This window comes from Meriones unguiculatus, chromosome 10 (genome assembly GCF_030254825.1).
Source record: "Meriones unguiculatus strain TT.TT164.6M chromosome 10, Bangor_MerUng_6.1, whole genome shotgun sequence".
In the NCBI taxonomy this organism is placed as follows: domain Eukaryota; kingdom Metazoa; phylum Chordata; class Mammalia; order Rodentia; family Muridae; genus Meriones; species Meriones unguiculatus.
The window spans coordinates 107,432,307-107,452,566 of NC_083358.1; the positions used below are offsets into that span (position 1 = coordinate 107,432,307).

At 44.1% G+C, this 20,260-nt stretch overlaps 1 protein-coding gene across 4 annotated transcripts; it reads left to right on the top strand.

The window, feature by feature from the left end:
* Positions 1–355: 355 nt before the first annotated feature.
* LOC110545915 (uncharacterized) lies at positions 356–20,229 on the top strand. 4 transcript variants are annotated; one of them, XR_002476281.2, is made up of 4 exons: positions 356–626; positions 14,417–14,740; positions 17,949–18,059; positions 18,595–20,229. XR_002476281.2 is itself a non-coding variant. In XM_060393016.1 (3 exons), the coding sequence occupies exons 1-2, from the start codon at positions 365–367 to the stop codon at positions 14,734–14,736; spliced, it is 582 nt and encodes a 193-aa protein (XP_060248999.1). In that variant the 5' UTR covers positions 356–364; the 3' UTR covers positions 14,737–14,740; positions 17,333–17,762. The 4 variants fall into 4 exon arrangements, 3 of the variants coding, with proteins under 3 accessions (XP_060248999.1, XP_060249001.1, XP_060248998.1); XM_060393016.1 differs by lacking the exons at positions 17,949–18,059; positions 18,595–20,229 and adding an exon at positions 17,333–17,762; XM_060393018.1 differs by lacking the exons at positions 17,949–18,059; positions 18,595–20,229 and adding an exon at positions 7,003–7,101 and having other exon boundaries at positions 14,417–14,966.
* The last annotated feature ends 31 nt before the right edge of the window (positions 20,230–20,260 follow it).

The following is a 20,260-nucleotide window of genomic DNA, read 5'->3' on the forward strand; positions in this document are numbered from 1 at the left end:
GAGATGAGTTAGAGGCAAGGCTGCATGTTTTGGTAACATCTACCTAAACAGACCTCAGAAGAGAATGGTTCACCATAGAAACAGCTCCCCTTGGGAAAGAACAACTTCGCATGGGCTGTGGAAAATGATAGTAAGTTACACTGCTCACTGCAGTTCGCAGAGCTTTTCCAGAGAGAAATGAGGAAATGCTGGAAGGAACTATTTGCATTCTTTATGTTTCCTGCTTTATCTTGGTCCCTCTTTCCCTCTCAGTTGTCACCCCAACCCCATTTCCCAAATGGTTTTGCTGTCCTTATTCGGCCAGCCTTCCTCTAGGTAAACCTGTAACCAGAGTCTCTTCCTTTGTTGACTTTCCAAAGCCAAGATGACACAGCAGTTCTCCTCCCGGGCTGTGTCTGCACAACTGGCCTCAACACACAGGCCAGCTCAGGGTAGCACCCACACGCCCTGTCCTGCAGTCCTGAGAGAGCTGAAGGGTGGGGAGAGGGAGGCAGGCTACGGCATCCTACAGTGCTTCTTTACAGCTGCTCTGCCTCCCACAGGGAAGCAAAGTGACCCACTGGACACCAGGCACTCTGCTCTCCCCAGGAAAGGGGAAAACTGGACCGGCTGTTCTTCAGTGACAGGTGAGAAGCTGAGGACCATTGCTTATGAAATTACACACTCATACAGGTGGAAGAGGATGAGATAAGGCTGCCAAGGACAAGTTAAAGCTGCTTGTTACTCACCTTCCCAAAAGACTAACTGTTAAGCCAGGGATGGTGGCTTCCTCCTGGATTCCCAGCGCTTGGGAAGCTGAGGCAGGATGGTCAGTCCAAGTGTGAGGCCAGCCAGGGTTAAATTCCTTCCAGGTTAGCTTGGGCTACTGGGTGAGACTTGATCTTAGATAGATAGATAGATAGATAGATAGATAGATAGATAGATAGATAGATAGATAGATAGAATAATTTACAAACCATTATTTATCTTTTGCTTTTGTTTGAGCTAGTTCGGGAGGTTGTTTTGTTCGTTTTCTGCTGGGGTCGGAACAGACGGCCTTGCACATGCTGGGCAAGCCCTGAGCTGTATCTTCAGCTCCATGTGAACCTCTCTCTCTTCCCCTCGCTCCATCCTGTGGGGTCCCTTTACTTTGTACGTTTGGGATTATGTCCTTCCTTTCAGTTCCCTAGTGCTTCCCCAATGAGGCACCACAGCTGAACGGGCAAGAAAACAGAACTTACATCTCAAGGTTGAGGCTAGTCCTCTGAGACCAAGCTGTTGCAGACCTCTTTGGGATCTTTGGCATTCCCGGTTTCTGTTGTGTCGCCTTGCTCCCCGTCTCCATCATCACAGTGTTCTCCCTACACACATGTCTGAGCCTCCACGGGGTAGTCTCGTTATAAGACATGGGATAACGGACAGGTACCCACCCTCCTTCACTCTGACCTCACTTTGGCTGTGATAATTGTAACTGCTACGATCCAATTGCCCAGTGCAGTAATAGTATGGGGCACTGGGAATGTGGATTTCTACATGTGGGTTGGACGGGGAGGAGGGAACACAGGGCAGCTCCGCTATACTGCTTCTTTCTGCTTTTTTGCTTACAAGTCTATTGGGAACATTTTCTAAGATGTGTGCACTTTTATTGGGGAAACAAACTAAGGTATGAGAGGAAGAAGAGAAGGCCTGAGTAAGGAGTAGCGCAATGGGGGGAGGGGCAGCCCACAGGCTTGGGGGGAAGGTGGGAATGAGGCAAGCCCAGGGTGTGGGGAAGCTGATAGAGCTAAGAGAGAGGGAGAGAGCATAACACCAACCTTATAACACATACACACACACACACACACACACACACACACTTTTCTTCCTTCACACAAAATGGCTCTTTGGAAGCATGCTACAAGGAGAAGTGGGATAGCCCAGTCTTCACTGTGACCCCAGTTCCTCAGCCATGTACCAGTATCAAGTTTGGAACACTCACAGAATGGATGCTGGGAGGAGCTACAGAGAAACCATAGAAATTATAAGGAAATAAGGGTGACCACTCACACTTTGGAAGGTGAATTATTGAATTTATCATCAAGAAGAACTATAATACAATAGTAAGGGTCATACACGGTGGGGGGGACACACACCTTTAATCTCAGCACTGGGAGAGGCGGAGGCAGGTGGGTCTCTATGAATTTGAGGCCAGCCTAGTCTACATGGTGAGTTCCAGGCTAGCCAGGCCTATATACAGGTAGGTCCTGTCTAAAAAAGAAAAAAGAAATGAAAAAGAGGCAAATGCATTTTTAAATGCCAGCTCTGAGTCTTTTTATTTTTGAAAAAACAAACAAAAACAAACAAACAAAAAAAAAAGCAGAGTTTTACATTCACAGAAAAATTGACCAGAAAGCATAAAGACCATATAATCATCTGACCCCTGCCTCCTTCCCTTTCAGTATCCCCAAGCAGAGAGGCGTGTCTGTAACTAAAAAACCCCACTGGCATGGCACATTATCCCAAGCCCAGACTGTGCCTTGAGATGAGCTTTCCATGGTGTGCAGTATGTGGCTCTGGACAGATGTCTAATGACACGCAAACGTTAGAATCTTAGAGTGGTTTCACCCCCCTAAAAATCACCCACGCTCTTCCTAGTCCTCCTCCCTTAGCCTGGCTCCCTGGGACCCACTCTATTAGTCACTTTCACAATTGAATGACCAAAACAGCTGCTAAAAGCAAGTTCAGGGAGGAAAGGTTTCCTGTGCCTTATGGCTTCGGAGGACCATCATCCGTTATAGTGAGAAAGGCTCAGCCATGGGAGGCAGCTCTGCCTGTGGCCTTAGGAGTGAAAGACAGAGAGGCTCCTTATATCAAGTGGACCAGGAAGCAGAGAGCAGGGATGGAGCTAGAGTGTGTGTGTGTGTGTGTGTGTGTGTGTGTGTGTGTGTGTGCACGCATGCATTTGTATATGTGGAGAACATTAGGTGTCTTCTTTGATCACTTTCCAAGGCTTGGTGGGCACGCATACTTGTTTTTTTGGGAGATCCTGGGCATGTTTCTTGGTCTCTGTGAGATCCCGTTTCCTCATGCAGAAGTTGCCTATGTGTAAGGCAGTGTGTGATTGACATCAATCACACGGCATGAAAAGGTACTTTGCACCTTGGTTATCCAAGAAACATCTTTTACCTATGTTTCAAGGGCTGTTAGATGCTGCCTATACAGCATTAAATACACCTAACGGGGTCCTGTCCTCACGCAATACATACTTTGAAGAGAAAAGTAGGTATTTACTAAACAAAAAATAGACCCCTACGACGAAATCTTATTATTTTGATGTGTATAAATAAAGGAAAAAAATGTTTCTAAAACAGAAAGAAAAGAATAAAATAGTCATGAAAGGGAGGGAAATAAGACACTTAGTGAGAGCCGCCCTGAGGAAGTGACCCAAAGCTGAGACCTGAAAGTTGAGTTGGGAGGGGGCAGCCAGATGGAGGGCTTTAGTGGGGGCGACAGGGGAAGTGATCCAGGTAAAGGGAACAGGTCCTAAGGCAATGCAGAGTTTAGCACATTACAGGAAGTGAAACGCCACTGTCACTAGAGAGTGTGAGCAAGGGGACATTGCATGACCCTAGAGACACAAGCAGATGAGGGCAGGGACTCAGTGGGCACCTGTCTTTTAAAGAGAGGGAACGAGTCAGCCAGACAAGAATAAGACAAGAGGAACAGGCAGAAGGCTGCCATAGAAGATGGGGGGGAGGAGAGAGAAGGGGGCGGGGCTGGGGGATTTGACAAGGATGGAACTTAGCAGACTCCAGTCCTTTAGCAAGATGTCTATCCTCACCCCTTTCTCTTTATCTCCCAGACTGGTCGAGAATTCACAGTCCTCCTGCCCACCCTCTCCAGTGCTGACGTATGCCACTAGGTCAAGTAGTCCTTTGACGCTTCTGAGACAGCAGTAGGTTCAAGGGAACAGGCAGCGGGAAAGCCAGATACAGGACTCTCAGACCTGGTATTCAATGAGGGGAAGACAGAGAAGGAAGCTGGGACCCCTGTATTGTGAAACAAACAAACAACAATAAAAAAAGGAGGCGCTGCCCAAACTGCTTCTTGAATTTTGTCTTAAATTGAAAATTGTGAGCATTGTTCCAAAGTGAGAAGAATCTGGTGCCTAGAAGGCAAAGTAAAAGAAAGTGTGACTAATTTGCATTCCAGAGACTTCCTTCCGGGGTGGTAGGTAGACCCTGGGCCAGCAGGCAAGGGTGCTTGCTACCTGTCCTGAAAGCCTGTGTTCTACCAGGGGAATCCAGCTGGTAGAGGTAGAGGCAGGTCTCCTGTGAGCTGCCCTCCGACCTCTGCATGCTCCTTCACCACTCCTACAAATAAATAAATAAATAAATAAATAATTGGAAAGAGGAAAGTGGTAGAGTCTAGCATCTCAAAGGACCAAGAGTCTGAACAATGCAGTTTCAGTCACACGCATTGTTAGATTCAAGACTGTGCAAGACAGTTCTAAACACCTTTAAAAATAACAGCTAGGAACTGAACCTGCAAGCCCCGATTCCAGGAAAGTTCTGCGATAACAGGTCTTTTAAAGATCTTGCCGGCCAAATTTCCCAGTTGCGTGTGCATTTCCTTTTGCCCTCACAGGAGACAGAAAGACACCAGCTTGCGAGGCTGTAGGACCAATGGAACAAGAGAGTTTCACTTACCCACCCACTTTCCTTATTAGCTGGGAACAGAGAACATTTTCCATCCCACCTCCTCCTTTCTTCATGAAAGGGGACAGACAGGTTGCTTGTTTGGATCAAAGTGTAGCATGTGCACAGTTTGAAAAACAAAGCAGTTGTTCTGTATCACTTACCTGCCCCTCCCCCATCTACCCCCTCCGAGTTTCTCAAGCCCCAGAGGAGCGATCTCCAAGTGCTTTATCTAGCTCTTCTTGTAAGTAGCGTAGCTCTAAAGAGCTCCTCTGCGGAAGGTGGGGATTGAACTTCCACTTCTGCCCGTAAGCCATGACACATGTGCTTCCCGGCCTGATATGCCTACAATATCACTATAGACAAAAGAAAAGCACTGTTCCCACCCGCATCCTGAATACGTTCTGATCACACATCCTCTCCTCAAAAACATTTTCCTCTCTGTGGCATCAATCATCTCGTCTGTCATATGCTTGTGATTATGTGTGTGTGTCACTGGAAACCCATCCTCTCCCCGAGCTGTTTAAACCATTTGGTATTCTATCAGTTGGAAAGAGTTTGCTCTTGATCTAGAGCCTTCTGATCCACCCCCATCCAGACTCATTGATCGGCAGGCCTGCTGGCCAGCTATCAAGCTGGGCTATCTCTTTACCGCATCCTGGGGATTTCCTTCACTCTGTGTCAAGTACCCTGATTCCTTCCCACCTCTTCCTCTTTCTTGATTTACTCCATTGTTTTGGTGGAGCTCATCCTCCCGTAGGTTCCCGAGAGTGAAAGCAGAGGGGACAGACACTGCCCTGAGGGCTGGCGTGCCCTGCTGTTTGTGCACGTGGCAATTACCACACCAGCGTTTTCTAAATTCCCGGCTCATTTGTCTTTTTGTCTGGTCCTTTTTTTCTAGCCACTGAAGGTTCATTCAGGAAGTGTTGCAAAGTTAATGCCCTTATCGAAAGGCCAAGCAGATAAAATAAATACCTTCCTCAGTCAGCCCTGAAGGTGATAACTTTGAAGCAGTGTGTGTCTGTGTGTCTGTGTGTCTGTGTGTGTGTGTGTGTGTGTGTGTGTGTGTGTGTGTGTGTCTCCTGTGGTGCTGGAAATATACTTAACCCTGCCTGCATTTGTGGAGACCAGAGATGGAGGTCAGGTGTCTTCCTCCATTGCTTTCCACCTTATCTTTCAGAGACGATCTTACCGACTCTGGAGCTTCCTTATTGCAGCTGGACCGGCTGGCCAGCAAGCCCCCAGGGTCTGGGTGCTTCCGCCCTTAGCTGCAGTGCTGGGGCCTGAGGCACTGCAAACCACAGCCAGCTTTTATGTGGGCTCTTGGGCTCTGAACTCAGGTCCTCATTCTTACACAACAGGCACCTTCCCTGCTGACTCATCCTCCAAGACCCAAGGCATGTTTTATACGTAGTCCTCACCAAAGTTTCCAGTGAAGCCTAAACCCAGATGATAATTCCGGCCTTTGTCTGATATGCTGGCTTCCTTGTCTCCCTTCACCCCTGACAGATATTTACTGAGGTCATCTCCAGAATGAATCACTTTTGCCCTATAGTCGGTCTCTAACCTCTTTGCCCTGCTTACTTTCCAGATGTGTTTTGTTTCTGCTATCATGTTTTCGTTTCTAAAATCTCGGGGTTTTGTTGTGGTGGTGGTTGTTCTCTATAAGTTCATTAGAGGGAAACTGACAACAAAACTTTGCGATCTTATTTTGTGTATGTGTATGTATCTTTCTAAGAATATCAATAGCTTGTTTTTCTTTAATCAAGATACCACTATTTCCAAATATCTTTAGTGTATTATTTTCTGTAAGAGTCTCCAAGAAAAATTTGCTAAATGCAGGATGGCCATCAGTGGTTTTGGTGCTATAATGTAGCTGTAGAAGGTAGAAGGCAGGGTCTCCAGTCAGGGCCTGTGGTGATTTTAATGAGAGTGTCCCGCACAGACTCATATTTGAATAGTTGGTCCCCAGCTGGTAGAACTGTTTGGTAAGGATTGGGGGTGTGGGGACCTTATTGGAGAAGGTGTTTCACTAGGAACATACTTTGAGGAGTCAAAGGATTCACTCACACCATTCTCGGTGTCTCTTTGTCTGTCCCGTGGCTGTATTTCAAGATGTGAGCTCTCGGCTACTGCTTTAGCACAATGGGTGCCAGCCTGCTGCCATGAGTCCAGCCAGGATGATCACGGACTCTCCCTCTGAAACTGATAGTCCTAAATGAAATGCTTTCTTTTATAAGTTGCAAGAGAAAAGTAGCTAAGAGTCTCTGAATAATTTTTGTGTAGTTTCTTTTCAATGTTTAAACAGACATATTTGGTTTCCCTAATTTTTTGGCTCTTCTGTCAGAAAAAAAACCTTTTAGTTCTTGGAGCTTTCGTGAAAGACACAGTCTACCACCAGGCAACAGCTAGAGGATGCAGTTCTGGGGTCTCATTGCTTCCTCAGGTAACTTTCAATTCATTTTGTTTTAGCTATAACCTCATCCATAGTCCCCAGGACTTAGTCCACGATCTGGGGATTATGAAAGGTAAAGTGTGCTACTGTCGTGTCCTCAGGCACAGATCTAGAACTCAACTTGCTCAGTTCCCTTGATCTGGTTTCCACTCCTGCTTCAATGTCCAGCTTTTAAAATGATCTTGCACTGAAGTGGTAATGAACTTCAGTTGGGGGAGGTATGTTGGGGATGGGCTTTAAGGTTTGCAAAGCGCACATCAGCCCCAGTCTCTCTACCTGCTGCCTGCAGATCAGGACGTAAAGCTACTGCTCCAGCACCATGCCTGTTGCTTCCCAACATCCTCTGAATTGTAAGGAGTCCCCAGTTAAATATTTTGTTTTTAAACGTTACCTTGGTCATGGTGTCTCTTCACAGCAATATCACAGTAACTAAGACAAACAACACCAACAAACCAATCCAAATGAAACAAAGCCAACATGCACAAAATAAATAGATACATTGTACTGTTTTTCTCTGTATGGTCTGTTTATCTTTGTAGGCTTTTCCTATAAAGCACTTGTACCTACAGACTTATATGCATAAAGAGATTCTGGAAACACGGAAGAACGCAGTCATAGTGCTTAGATATGGACAGGAAGGCAGTGCCAATGGAAAACAAGGAGAAGGAAAATTTTTTTGCTCTGTGCTTTTCTTTCTTTTCTTTCTTTCTTTTTCTTGGCTTTAATACAATGAGAATGTTTTGCTTAACCAAAATATTAAGTTCTGGTTGAGTTCCGGAAGAAGTGATACAAAGTGTACTTGTTGAATCTGCTTCCCTTAACCAGAAGTATCAAGTGTTGGTTTTCTGTAACTGCAATTTCAGAATTAAGAAATGAGAGGTTTCTCAACTGAAAGCCCTCTTAAGCTAATAGCGAGAAATGGGCCAAAACACATTAGAAGAGTTTTGGCAAGACAAAGAAGAGAAATCAAATAAAACAAACAAGGCTAGATGACAAAAAATAAGTTAGGAAAAATATTGGCATAAAATAAAATAGATTAAAATATGGTCTTCTTATAAAGCAACTTGAAAAACGTGTTAAAAATCCAATAGAAAATTAGTGATAAAAGTCATAATTGTAAGTAAAATATTACAAGTGGCATTTGAATACTGAAAGATGTTCACTTAAATATAATTTAAATAGTAAAAAATAAAAACTTCAAAATTACAAAAATCTGGTGAGCTAGGTAATGAGATGAGAATCTGATAATAAGAGGAGTCTAAAATATTTTGTTTGTTTCTGAGACAGGATTCCAATATATAGCCTTGGCTTGTCTGGAATTCACAGAGATCTGCTGCCTCTATCTCCTGAGTGCTGGGATTAAGGGCATATGACACCATGCCCACCCTCTAAAACATTTTTAATAGTCTCTAAGACTGCAGTGCAGTTTGGTACTGTCAAAATTAAGAAGTTCTACTCTTTGACCAAAACAACTTCTCTATTAAAAATTTATCGTGTGAATTCACTTGCACTGGACACTATAGGATATTTACAAGAAAATCCTTTAAACATTTGTTCCAAAAAGTATAAGCAACACAACCATTCACAGTAGCAGACCGGCTGCACAAATCGTATTATATTCATTGAAAGATATGAATTGGCATTGAAAAGAAAAAAAGCAACTTCATACTCATGTAATTATTTCTAATGTGTATTGTTACATATAAAAGAAAGGTATGATATGATCAACATGCTTATACCCCTATCTAAATATGTCACTGGGAACCCATTAGATTGTATAATTAATACATGTTAATTTTAAAAGACTTATAGAAAAACTATATATATGGCACTATGTGCATAGTGACTTTTATATTGTTTTTCTTAAGAATACAGATATGTTTGTGAATGCACAATATCCCTGGAGCAATGCAAGGATGGTTTAACAGATTCTATATGTTCAACAAATGTAACATATAACACAAATGTACTCAGTGACAGACATCACATCATTATCTTAATTCTGCCAAAGGCTTTTGACAAAATTCAACATCCTTTTATGATAAAAGTTCTGAAGATACTTGGAGCATAAGAACACAGCAATAAGATATTACAACCAAATATAAGACCAATATCATGGTGAAAATTTCAGAGCATTTTACTAAAATCAGGAATAAAACAATGCCTTTTCTACTGTCCACCCCACCCACCTACCCACCCAGGTTTTCAAGACTGAGTTTCTCTGTGTAGCCTTGGCTCTCTTGGAACTCACTCTGTAGGCCAGGCTACCCTCAAACTTAGAGATCTGCCTACCTGCATCCTTGGATTAAAAGCATGCGCCAACATGCCCAGCTATACTCTTTTTTTCTTTTTAATATTTACTTTTGTAAAGTTGTAAAACTTTCCTATGTCTGTGTCTGTGTCTCTGTGTGGCGGATCTTTTCACAGATGCATTTGCTCAAAAAAGAAGATGTTGGATTCCCTGGAGTGACAGGCATTTGTGAGCTACCATGTGGTGCTGGGAACAAAAAAAAAAAAAAAAAAAAAAAAAAGAAGTTCTTTGAAAGAGCAACAAGTGTGCTTTTAACTGCTGCGCTCTCTCTCCAGACCCCTAATTTTTCAACTCTTATTCAAGATTGTACTTAAAGTCCTGAGCTAGTGCAATAAGACAAGAAAAGAAAATAGAAGAAAAACAATCAAGAAAGGGAGAAGTCAAAGTATCTCTTTTAGCAGATGATATGATTCTATACATGAGACCACCTAAAGACTCCACCAGAACAAGCAAGCAAGCAAACAAACAAACAATGAACCCTTACCTAAGTGGCAGGATACAAAATTAACACACAAAGATTAGTAGCTCCCCCGTTTTGGTGCATATGTTTTTAATCCCAGAACTGGAAAGCAGGAGGATCTCTGTGAGTTCCAGGTCAGCCAAGAGCTTTCCTGTCTTAGGAAAGCAAGCAGGGGAAGAAGGAAGAAGGAAGGAAGGAAGGAAGGAAGGAAGGAAGGAAGGAAGGAAGGAAGGAAGGAAGGAAGGAAGGAAGGGAGGGAGGACGGAAGGAGGCTTCTTATATACTAATGAAAACACTCTGATAAAGAAAAGAAAGAGTTCAGGGAAACAGCCCCACACAGAATTGTCTAAAATGAAGAAACAAAGCAAAACAGTAACTTGGCATAACTGTAACCAAGCAAGTGAAAGATGTCAGCAATTCAATAGACAGTGGGATAGAGCAGAAGACATTAAACAGGGCCATGTGATTTTGAGAAAAATGCCTGCATAAAACATGGCCTCTTCAATCTGATTCTGGGAAAACTGGGTGTCCACATGTAAAAGACTCAAACTAGATTCCAATACTCTACAGAACCATCACATCCAAAAGATAAACTGCCCTAATATAAGACCTGAAACTCAGAAAATGTTACAGGAAGAAGGTCAGGGGGAAAAAAAGACAACTCCAGAATATGGAATAGATAGGGGCTTTCTGACCAGGACTCTAGTGGCTCAGGAAATAATTCCAAAATTGTTGAATGGAACCTCCTGAGTTAAAAGTTCCATATAGCCAAGGAGAGAATTAGTCAAACGAAGGGACAGCCTGCTGAAGGGGAGGGAATCTTTGCTAGTTGAATGTCTGACAGTGCATTAACTTCTAGAAAACATGAAAAAACAAGAAATCAAACAACTCTGTCAACAAATGGGCTAATGAAAGAGACAGACAGGTCTCAAAGGATAAAATACAAATGGACAATAAACGTTTGTAAATGCTCAACCTCAATAGCCACCAGAGAAATGCAAATCAAAACCACGTTTCAAATCCATCTCATTCCAGTCAGGATGACAGTTATTAAGAAAACAAAATAACAACAAATGTTGTGAGGATGTAAACAAAGAGGAAGCCTTGTATACTGCTGGTGGGAACGTGAACTGGTCCAATTAGCATGGATGTTTGTCCAAAACCTAAAAATAGATCAAGATTATGTAGTAGCTGTAACACTTTGGGTATTTACGGAGAGAACGCCAATGATGACACATTCTGCAGAAACATTCGAACAGTGCTATTCACAGGAGCTAAGTTACAGAGTCAGCCTTGGTTCCAACAACAGAGGAATAAATACACGGATAAAGAAAATTTGATACATCTGCATAGAAGTTTTTTGAGCCGTGAAGGACAAAGTTTTGTCTCTTGCAGGAAAATTAAAGCAACTGGAGATAATCACATTAAGTGAGTTGAATCAGTCTTGGAAAAACAAGTATGTTTTCTCTCATAAGTGGTTCCCAGGTTTGATGTAGATCATAACATCATGTATGTATATATGACATGAGGAGTAGAAATAGAAAGGGGGAAAGGGGCCTCTGGGGAATATGCTTAAATTGCATTGAATAATTGTATGAAAACATCGTTATATAACCAACACTGGCACAATGAACTGTGGAGGCTCTAAGTTATTCAACTTGGAAGTTGAATAACTTCCAAGTAAGGATCTAGGAAGATGAGCGGTCAAGAAAGGGGATGGAAAAATACATTTTTTCCTTAAATATATTTATTTTCTACTTAAAATAAAGTACATGTTTGAACCAGTTGTGGTGGCACACACCTTTAATCCTACCGCTCTAGAGGCAGAAGCAGGTGGATCTCTGGGAGTTCGAGGCCAGCCTAGAAAACCAAAACAATTGTGGGTAATTGAAGCCAAGAGAGAGAATGTCTTTATTAGAGGACGAGTAGAGCGAGAGGATGGCAGGCTTAGGTTTAAAAGCAACATCATGGAACAGCCCCTGAAGATAGCAAAGCCTCCATGGCAGGGACGGCACTTCTGGGCCTCTGAGCAGTGTTGGCTGCTGGTCTCAGATGCTCTAGCTGCCCACGGTGCAGCACTGGGCGTAACGTGCACCACTCTAGGGACAATGTTAGCATTCTTTGCCATTGAGGTTATGAACTCTTGAGCCAAAATCCAATGCAGATTCCCCTTGTGCCTGTCCATAGCTGCAAGGGAGGCTAGGAAATAAAGATCTGGATTTTCAGCTTCTGAAGTAGAAGGTTGTATGTGTCTCATCGGGGCCCATAAAGAGGAGAATGCCACAAATACAGAAATAACTAGTGGAAGGAGGGGGGAAGGAGAGAGAGAGAGAGAGAGAGAGAGATATTTACATCAACTTTCACTTTCTTTGGGGCAAGCATAAAACTCGTGTCTTGCTTTCATAAGACATGTCTGCTTTTGTATTTTGTATGCGGGTCTTTTTGCATGGAGTGTTACCCAGAATCAGTGGACTTTAAAGTGAAAGGTCCCTATACATCATTCAGTTCAAAAGCATTGTGGAGAAAACCAAACTCATTCAGTGCTGGGGAAATCCCAGTTACCCGAGGTAATTCAGTGAAACTTTCAGATGATGTGAGCGGGTGCCCCCGTCAACCCTGGTCTGAACAGTCTCTGGGCGTTGGCAGCCTTCAGCCAGGGCTTTAGTACAGGGCCCAGAAGGTTGTTTCTGGTAGTACCACCTCCCAAGGACACTGGTGCCACTTATACAGAGCTTACTAAGTGTTTGTATAAGACTTTAATGTTTAGTTTAAAACACTTATGTTTAATTACTAGAATAGTTTATTAAATGTGAAAAATCCCACAATAGAATTTAAAGGAGCTAGAGAGATGGCTCCACAGTTTAAAGCCTTCTTTTGGGTCTTCTCGTCCAGAAGACCCAGGTTTGATTTCCAGCACCCACGTGGCAGCTCACAACCATTTGCAAATCCAGTGCCAGGGAATCCGACACTCGCTTCTGGCCTCCACAGGCACCAGATAAACAAATGGTGCATAGACAGACATGCAGACAGAACACCCATACACGTAAAATAAATACATTTAAGGGTCTACTTAAAATATAGTGGGCTCCATTCACTCAATATATATATATATGCATAGAAAATACTATATATATATAGTATTTATATATATAGTATACTATATATATAGTATACATTTTTGTTTGTGGCTATACGTATGATGTGTGTGTACTATTTCATCACTCGTTCACCCTGGGCATATATTATGGACTTAACCGGCGTTTGAATTGGCCACATGCTTCCCGCCCACCGTTGGGAGGGCAGGAGGCGCCATATTGACAGCCAGTGCCTGAGGAGGGAAAGTCATGAGCCAAGGAAGGTTTGATGGCATTATGGTATTTTTAGCCCATCCAGACTCACTGTAAACTCAGAATGTCAGTTGCATTCATCCGACAAATACCTTCACGGGGGCTACTTCAAAACATGTAGAATCCTCCAAAACCACCCAGTCCCGAGTTATGTTCAGGAGGGGCAAACTGCTGTCCTAGGGTAAAAGGTGGGGCTAGCTGGGGACTTGCCCAAGGTCATCCAACCAGAACAGTAGCAGAGTGGAGTTTTGTTTCTCCCAGGACCTGACTCACTGCATTGCTTCCCGCCAAGTCTGAAGGGGAGCTTGGACTTGTAAGTCGCCATTTGAAGGTGCTTAAACCCACAGCGGCCCTGATTCCTCTGACCACAGAGCTCTGCACCTTTGGTATCCATGAGTCCTTCAGCATTTCCCTTCCACCTACATTAGCTACTCCCTAGGGGACATGTATCTTCCAGGTTTCCACCTTCCTCTCCGTGGCAACACGAACTGTATACGTCTCAAACAGCTTTATTATCTGGTCAGGAACTGGCAAAATACTGAACAAGCGTTATGCCAGTTGGATGGCACAAGGAAGGGAAAAACAGAGTCGATTGTGTTCTCATCAAAGTCAAAGTCCTTTAGCCAGGGAATGACCTTTCAATGCTAGCAGAGGATTAGGAGCATGGGGACAGGAGGAATACAGCTGGAACAAGATGCATGCGCTGCCCACGGGAACTTTCTTTTCTAGAGTTAGCTACAAATACTCTGTTAGCAAACAAAACCCAAGGACCAGGCACCGCACGCTTGGTATCGGTTATATGCCCACTGCTATGTGTGTTATTTTACTGCTGCTGAAGCTGAACCTCCTTACTCTAGATTTCAGAATAAACAGGGGTAAGCCTTCAGCATTCCCTCCCAGTGCCCCAGTTCATCACTTGGGGTGCCCTACTTTGGAACTCACCGTCAGATAAATACCCCCAAAAGTGTAGCCCCCGAGAGAGTGAAGAAGGCTCAAATATCAAGGTAAGTAACAAATTCTTGAGCGTCAAGGAAATAGAAAACAGCCGCAGAGAAAAGGAAGGCTGAGCATTTCTGAGCATCACAGACCGACCCTGGGGACCAGTCAGCATCCTTTGGTATGTGGTGGAGACTAGTGGCAGCCAATGCCCTCAACTGGTATCTGATTGGCCTTTGTTTCTTGGTTTAGTGAAGAAGAAGAGGAGGAGGAGGAGGAGGAAGAGGAAGAGGAGGAGGAGGAGGAAGAAGAAGAAGAAGAAGAAGAAGAAGAAGAAGAAGAAGAAGAAGAAGAAGAAGGAGAAGGAGAAGGAGAAGGAGAAGGAGAAGGAGAAGGAGAAGGAGAAGGAGAAGGAGAAGGAGAAGGAGAAGAAGAAGAAGGAGAAGAAGAAGAAGCACATGAAAAGCGACCTCACCCCTGAGGCATCCATTTCCTGCCCTCCAGCATGTGTGGGCCTAACAAAGAACCCACTCTTATCTGCCCATGGCCCACAGCCACCCTGTGTGCCCTGATGAGGTAGTTGATGCCCCTGGGGTGGAATTGGGAGGCTACAGAGTTCTAACTTTCTTCCTAGTCCTTACATAACCATCATCTTTAAACTTCTGAGTCTAATTTTCTCATCTGGGCAAGGATAATTGTCCTGGGACTATTAACAATTTCTAATGTTTCTGTGCTAACTTTAGCATATGGATCCTCTCACAAATTTACCAAGATAATATTTGTTAATAAAAGGTTAATAATATTTGTTAATCAAATTTATTTCAATATTTAGTTTCATTTTAGTAAGACTATTTGACAAACACTGCGACTTAAAATTCGTTACCAGAAGTGCAGAAAATATTAATAAGCCATCAAATACTGGAGTGAATAAAGCTACTAGACCATGCATTTAGAAAAACCTTTAATCCCAGCACTCAGAGCCAAACGCAGGCTGATCTTTGTGAGTTTGAGGCCAGCCTGGTCTACAGAGCAAGTTCCAGGACAGCCAGGGCTACACAGAGAAACCATTTCTTGAAAAAACATAAAAAAACAAAGAGTATAAAAAAGTTTAACATTGTGAAGTCTGTTTTGCCACTGAAAGATCCCCATCTCTGTCCTTCTGCCATTTCATCCAGCTCCTGCAATCACTACAATGCCCATAAAATGTTTTCTGAGTTACAACCTTTACTAGTTATGAACTATGATTTCATAAATTTGAATTTTTAACTTTCATTTTGAATCTGTATGACAAACTATTAGAAGACAGCACTACCATCATTAGTTACAAGCAGAATCAAAACAAAATCAGTACCTATGTCATCAGCAAGTTATCTGGTGACATTTAACTATTTCACTGCCCTAGGGAGTCTAAGAAAAAAACCCAGCCCAAGGCCTCAATAGCACATCCCTGCTGGCTTTACATCATTTTACTCTTCTTAGTAACTTATTAAGAAAAGAGCAGTGCTTGAAGTATAAAAAGCATCCTATCCAGCAGGTGGTGTTCTCACGGAAAGACAGTGAAAAACCCTCGTAAGGCTAGGCTGTACCAATTGTCACAGAATGAAGTAGGAGCAATGCAAATGAACATACTCATAATAATTTTCCTTTGAGAAACCAGCCGTGCTTCCATTCCAAGAAATGACGTTAAAATCACGATTAACATACTGTATCTCTTTTAGGCCAAAGTAAACTTTTCAGCGGTAATTAATTTTTTTATAAGTTTCTTTATTTATTATGTACATTTGGCATACATATATGTTTGTGTGAGGGAGTCCGATCCACTGGAATTTGAATTACAGACCAGACAGGTGTGGGCTGCCATGTGGACACTGGAAATTGAACCAGGGTCCTCTGGAAGAGTAGTCAAGGCTCTTAACCACTGAGCCATCTCGCCAGCCCCCCAGAAGGTAACTCTTACAACCCTAATACCCTCTGTCCAGAACTGTACATCTGTACTTCCTAGTCAAACAGTGGTTTGGCTAGGATTCATCATCTAAAGCCATTTTTTTTCCACATGATATTTTTCATGGGAGTATATAAACTCCCAAATGGCAAATGGCTGCCAGTTTAGAGAATTTTTACTATAGCTTGAGCATACAAACTGCTTAGGACCAGTTATGTTTTAATTTTGTTTTCATATTTTAAAGTATTTCATAATACCCTGAGGATGTGATTCTAGTCTAAGCACAAAATTCATTTATAGCTTAAAGGTAGTTTATGTACTATCTTTAGTGCACTTTTTATTTTGACTGCAACCCATCAGAAGGTCGGGTGTGGAGTTTCCACTCTTGGCATCATGTTTGAACACAAGTGTGAGATTATGAAGCAGAATTTTCACATTAGGTGTACTGCACCTGTGTAATAAATGCTAACTTACAATACCTGTCAGTGCAAACCGATAAACTTCTTTTTCCAAGCCTAGAAGTAACGACAGTGTTTCAGTCAGCGTTCCCGTGTGTGGTTACGGTCAGATTTGATTTGCTAAATAGCACTCTCATGAACTCTAGGGAAACCAGAGTCCTTCCAGAGCTGCAGGATTTCCCAGGTGACTCTTCACGTGTTGCAGAGCCTGTGCGCTCTTTCGAGACTTTTTTGGTCATTTAGTTTTTGCAATATTTTCTTGACTTTTTTTTTTTTCCTTCCTTTGCTCCTTCCCCCTGGCTTCAATCATCTTGGCCCACTTCCAGGAGAATCCAATGCTAGCTAGAAACCCTGGCTCCGGGGCCAAGGTCAGCGTCCTGAGGAAGCTTTGTGGGTCTCTGTAGCTCACGCCATTCTCAGCCCACGCCTTCAAGTCAAGCATCTTGGGCTGCAGTAGGTATCTCTGATTTCTGCCTGGGATTGTCAGGTAGCCAATCACAGTTTGGAGGACCGCTGGTTGATGGCTTTTGCTTAATTCTAAGCACACACTTTGGACAGGCTTAATCCTGGTTTGTTACTAAGGTGTTATTGTCCACAAGGCGAGCACCTTGCAGGGATCTCAGTCTTGGATCCACACATTCTCATCTCACCCTCAGGAATATTCTTCCATCCCCCAAAAGTCCAGGGGCTCGTCTCTAGGCTGGATGATAGTAGAGGAGCTACTGGCGACTCTTAACTGCCATCCTCTCTCTGATTTTTCCTCCTCAGGAGTTCGCCTTGCTCACTCCTCTTCTTACAGCTCCGCCATGTCCACCGCTGCTGGCAGGCACAGAGCCCTGTCTTGTCTAGAAGGGCCAGGCAGGATCTGATGGCCGGGGGCTGGGGGATTTGGGGTGTCACAAGTGTGGTCTCTGCTGCGCACCAGCACATGCCAGGGACTACCACGATAATGGAGATACCGTACTGGCTAGTTTTATGACAACTTAACACAAGCAAGAGTCACTGCAAAGGAGGGAACCTCAATGGAGAAAATGCCTCCATAATATCTGGCTGTAAGGCACTGTCTTAATTAGTGATTGATAGCACTAATCACATTGTGTGTGGGGCCATCCCTGGGCTGGGCTGCTGGTCCTGGGTTCTGTAAGAAAGCAGGCTGAGCAAGCCATGAGGAGCAAGCCAGTGAGCAGCACCCCTCCACGGCCTCTGCATCAGCTCCTGCCTCCAGATTCCTGCCCTGTTTGAGTTCCTGCCCTGACTTCCTTCAACGATGAACAGTGATGTGGAAGTGTAAGCTGAATAAACCCTTTCCTCCCCAAGTTGCTTTAGCCATGGTTACAGCAATAGTAACCCTAACTACAACAGATACTGTGATTCCATTTTGCAGGTGTGAAAACCTAAGTCTTAGAGCAGATACTCTGCGTGTGTTATCTGGTTGGCTAGTGCAGCAACAGGATTCCAGGGTTTGCTGGATACTCAGCAGCTGACCTCAGAAGCGGTGAGTTACCCGAACACCTTCTGTGAACAAGACTTAGATCCCTTGCTCAAGTCTAAATTCAGAAAGTGTTTTCTAGACAGCCTTCAAGATAACAGAGTAAGTGTTGATTAGAACCAAGGAGCGGATGGGCTGGAGACATGGCTCTGAGGTTAAGAGCACCGTCTGCTCTTGCAGAGGACCCTGCTTCAATTCCCAGCACCCACATCACCTGTAACCCGACTCAGGGAGTTAGATACTCTCTTCTGGCCTCCGCGATGCCAGGCTCTCATGTGGTACATAGACGGATACTCGGGCAAAAACGCTTGGAAAGGAAATAAAACCTTCTAAAAGGGAAAAGTGTCAGGGCGTGGTAGCACAAGACTTTAATCCCAACACTTGGGCGACAGAGGCGGGCAGATTTCTGTGAGTTCAAGGCCAGCCTGGTCTACATAGTGAGTTCCAGGACAGCCAGGACTATGTAGAGAGACTCTATCTCAATAGAAAAGAAAAAAAGTGGGCAGAGATCCGCACAGTTAATTTTCTTCCTTCCTTCTAGTTCTTTGGAGCAGTGCAGAGTGACCTGAGTACTGAAAGCGTCAGGAAGAAAAAGACCAGTCCGGACCCCAAACTTCCTCTGGGCTCGGATCATCTACTTTAGCAGCGTTTACTCATCTCGCTCAAACTCGAATCTCTATATAACTCGGTACTCTTGGGGGAGGGCAGGGCGGGCATGCGCACAGCTGCAGTCCCGGGTCTACTCTGCTTACTCAGACAAGGCCTCCTGGGGGCATCAGAGGCAGAGGGTGGGGACTTCAGCCAGAGCCCTGGTGGGCTGGGCTGGGAATTGTAAAGAAACACAGCAGAGAAGGCGTCTGTTGTGGTTGTTCCCTTTGTTTACTTTGGGCAATGTTGTCGTTCTGTTTTTTTTTAACTGACCCTTCCCAGATGAGAGCCTCCGCTTTCAGCTGAGTAAAGTCAGGGGCCTTGCCACCAATGGGGCACTGGAAAGCTCTGTGGTCAGTCGCAGCAGGGAGCCCTGCCCAGCTGACAGCCGTTTCCCCTCCCCCACGCCCTTCTCAGAGAAGCAAAGCCAGGGCTGCTAACCTGCGGACTGCAGCTACCCCCGGTAAAGCAGACGTCTTCTTACCCACCTCCTCGGTGAGGCCCGGGGAGCTTTCCACCACCGCAGGGAAGCAGTTAGCCATACTCTGTCCCGGTCACTCCCCACTGCGCTTTGGCTCCCAAACACGTAGGTGCCTTGGCTTAAAACAACCCTTTCCTTCATGGCTATAGATTCACATAGTTGATCCTAACTCAAAGGTGTGTAATATCTGCTTTTCTTTCATTCCTTAAACTGAGCACCATCTGTGCAGCTATGCAGAAATAAAAAGAAGACGGAAAGTTCATTTACTCTATGCTTTAAAAAAAAAAAAAATTCTCTAGTTTCTTTTGGCCCTCGACTACCAAAGAATAGAGTCTTTTATGTCTACGATTAGAAACATCTGCTCCGAACGTCTGAGGAAGGCTAGACTTGCAGCAGGGTGCAGTCGGGTGGGATGGCTTGCCTTTTCGAATTATGGAATCCTGAGTCTTCCTGGGCTAAAAGCCCCTTAATGCAACCTCTACATTTTGATAATATGGAAACAGGACGGAGAGGTGAGATCTCACGGTCACAGAGCTCCTGCCAAAGGTGAGCCAGCACCCAGGGTGCCTCAGTCCTGCTGTACGCTACATGCCCTCCACGTTTAGGGGAGGACTTTCATGCTCAATGGAAAGCTGTAGAATGCATGACGGCTATGTTTGGGACACCTCCTTCTTCCCAGGTTTGCGGTTTCGCCCAATAGACATTCCTCAGAAGAGAAGCCTGCTGCTCACAGAGCGCCTACTGTGTGCCAGGCACTTACGCATATTTGCATATTCCTCATTTCACCTTTACAACAGCGCTGTGAGGGAGACGTCACTAGGCCTACCTCACAGATGAGGAAGTCGAGAGGTTCTGTGCGGTTGTACAAGTTGGCCCGACAGAAAGTTGTAGCACCAGGACCAGAATCCACATTTCTTCTGCTCTATAGCTCCCGCGCACACCACTCTTGATAGTCTATGTTCTTCAACTTTCAAAACCGTGGCCTCGTCTTTGTAATTTTTACTTTTATAGTTATAGTCATTTAATAAATATTTGTTAGAATGCTCATTTTGCCAGGCACCGCTGAGAGACTGATGAT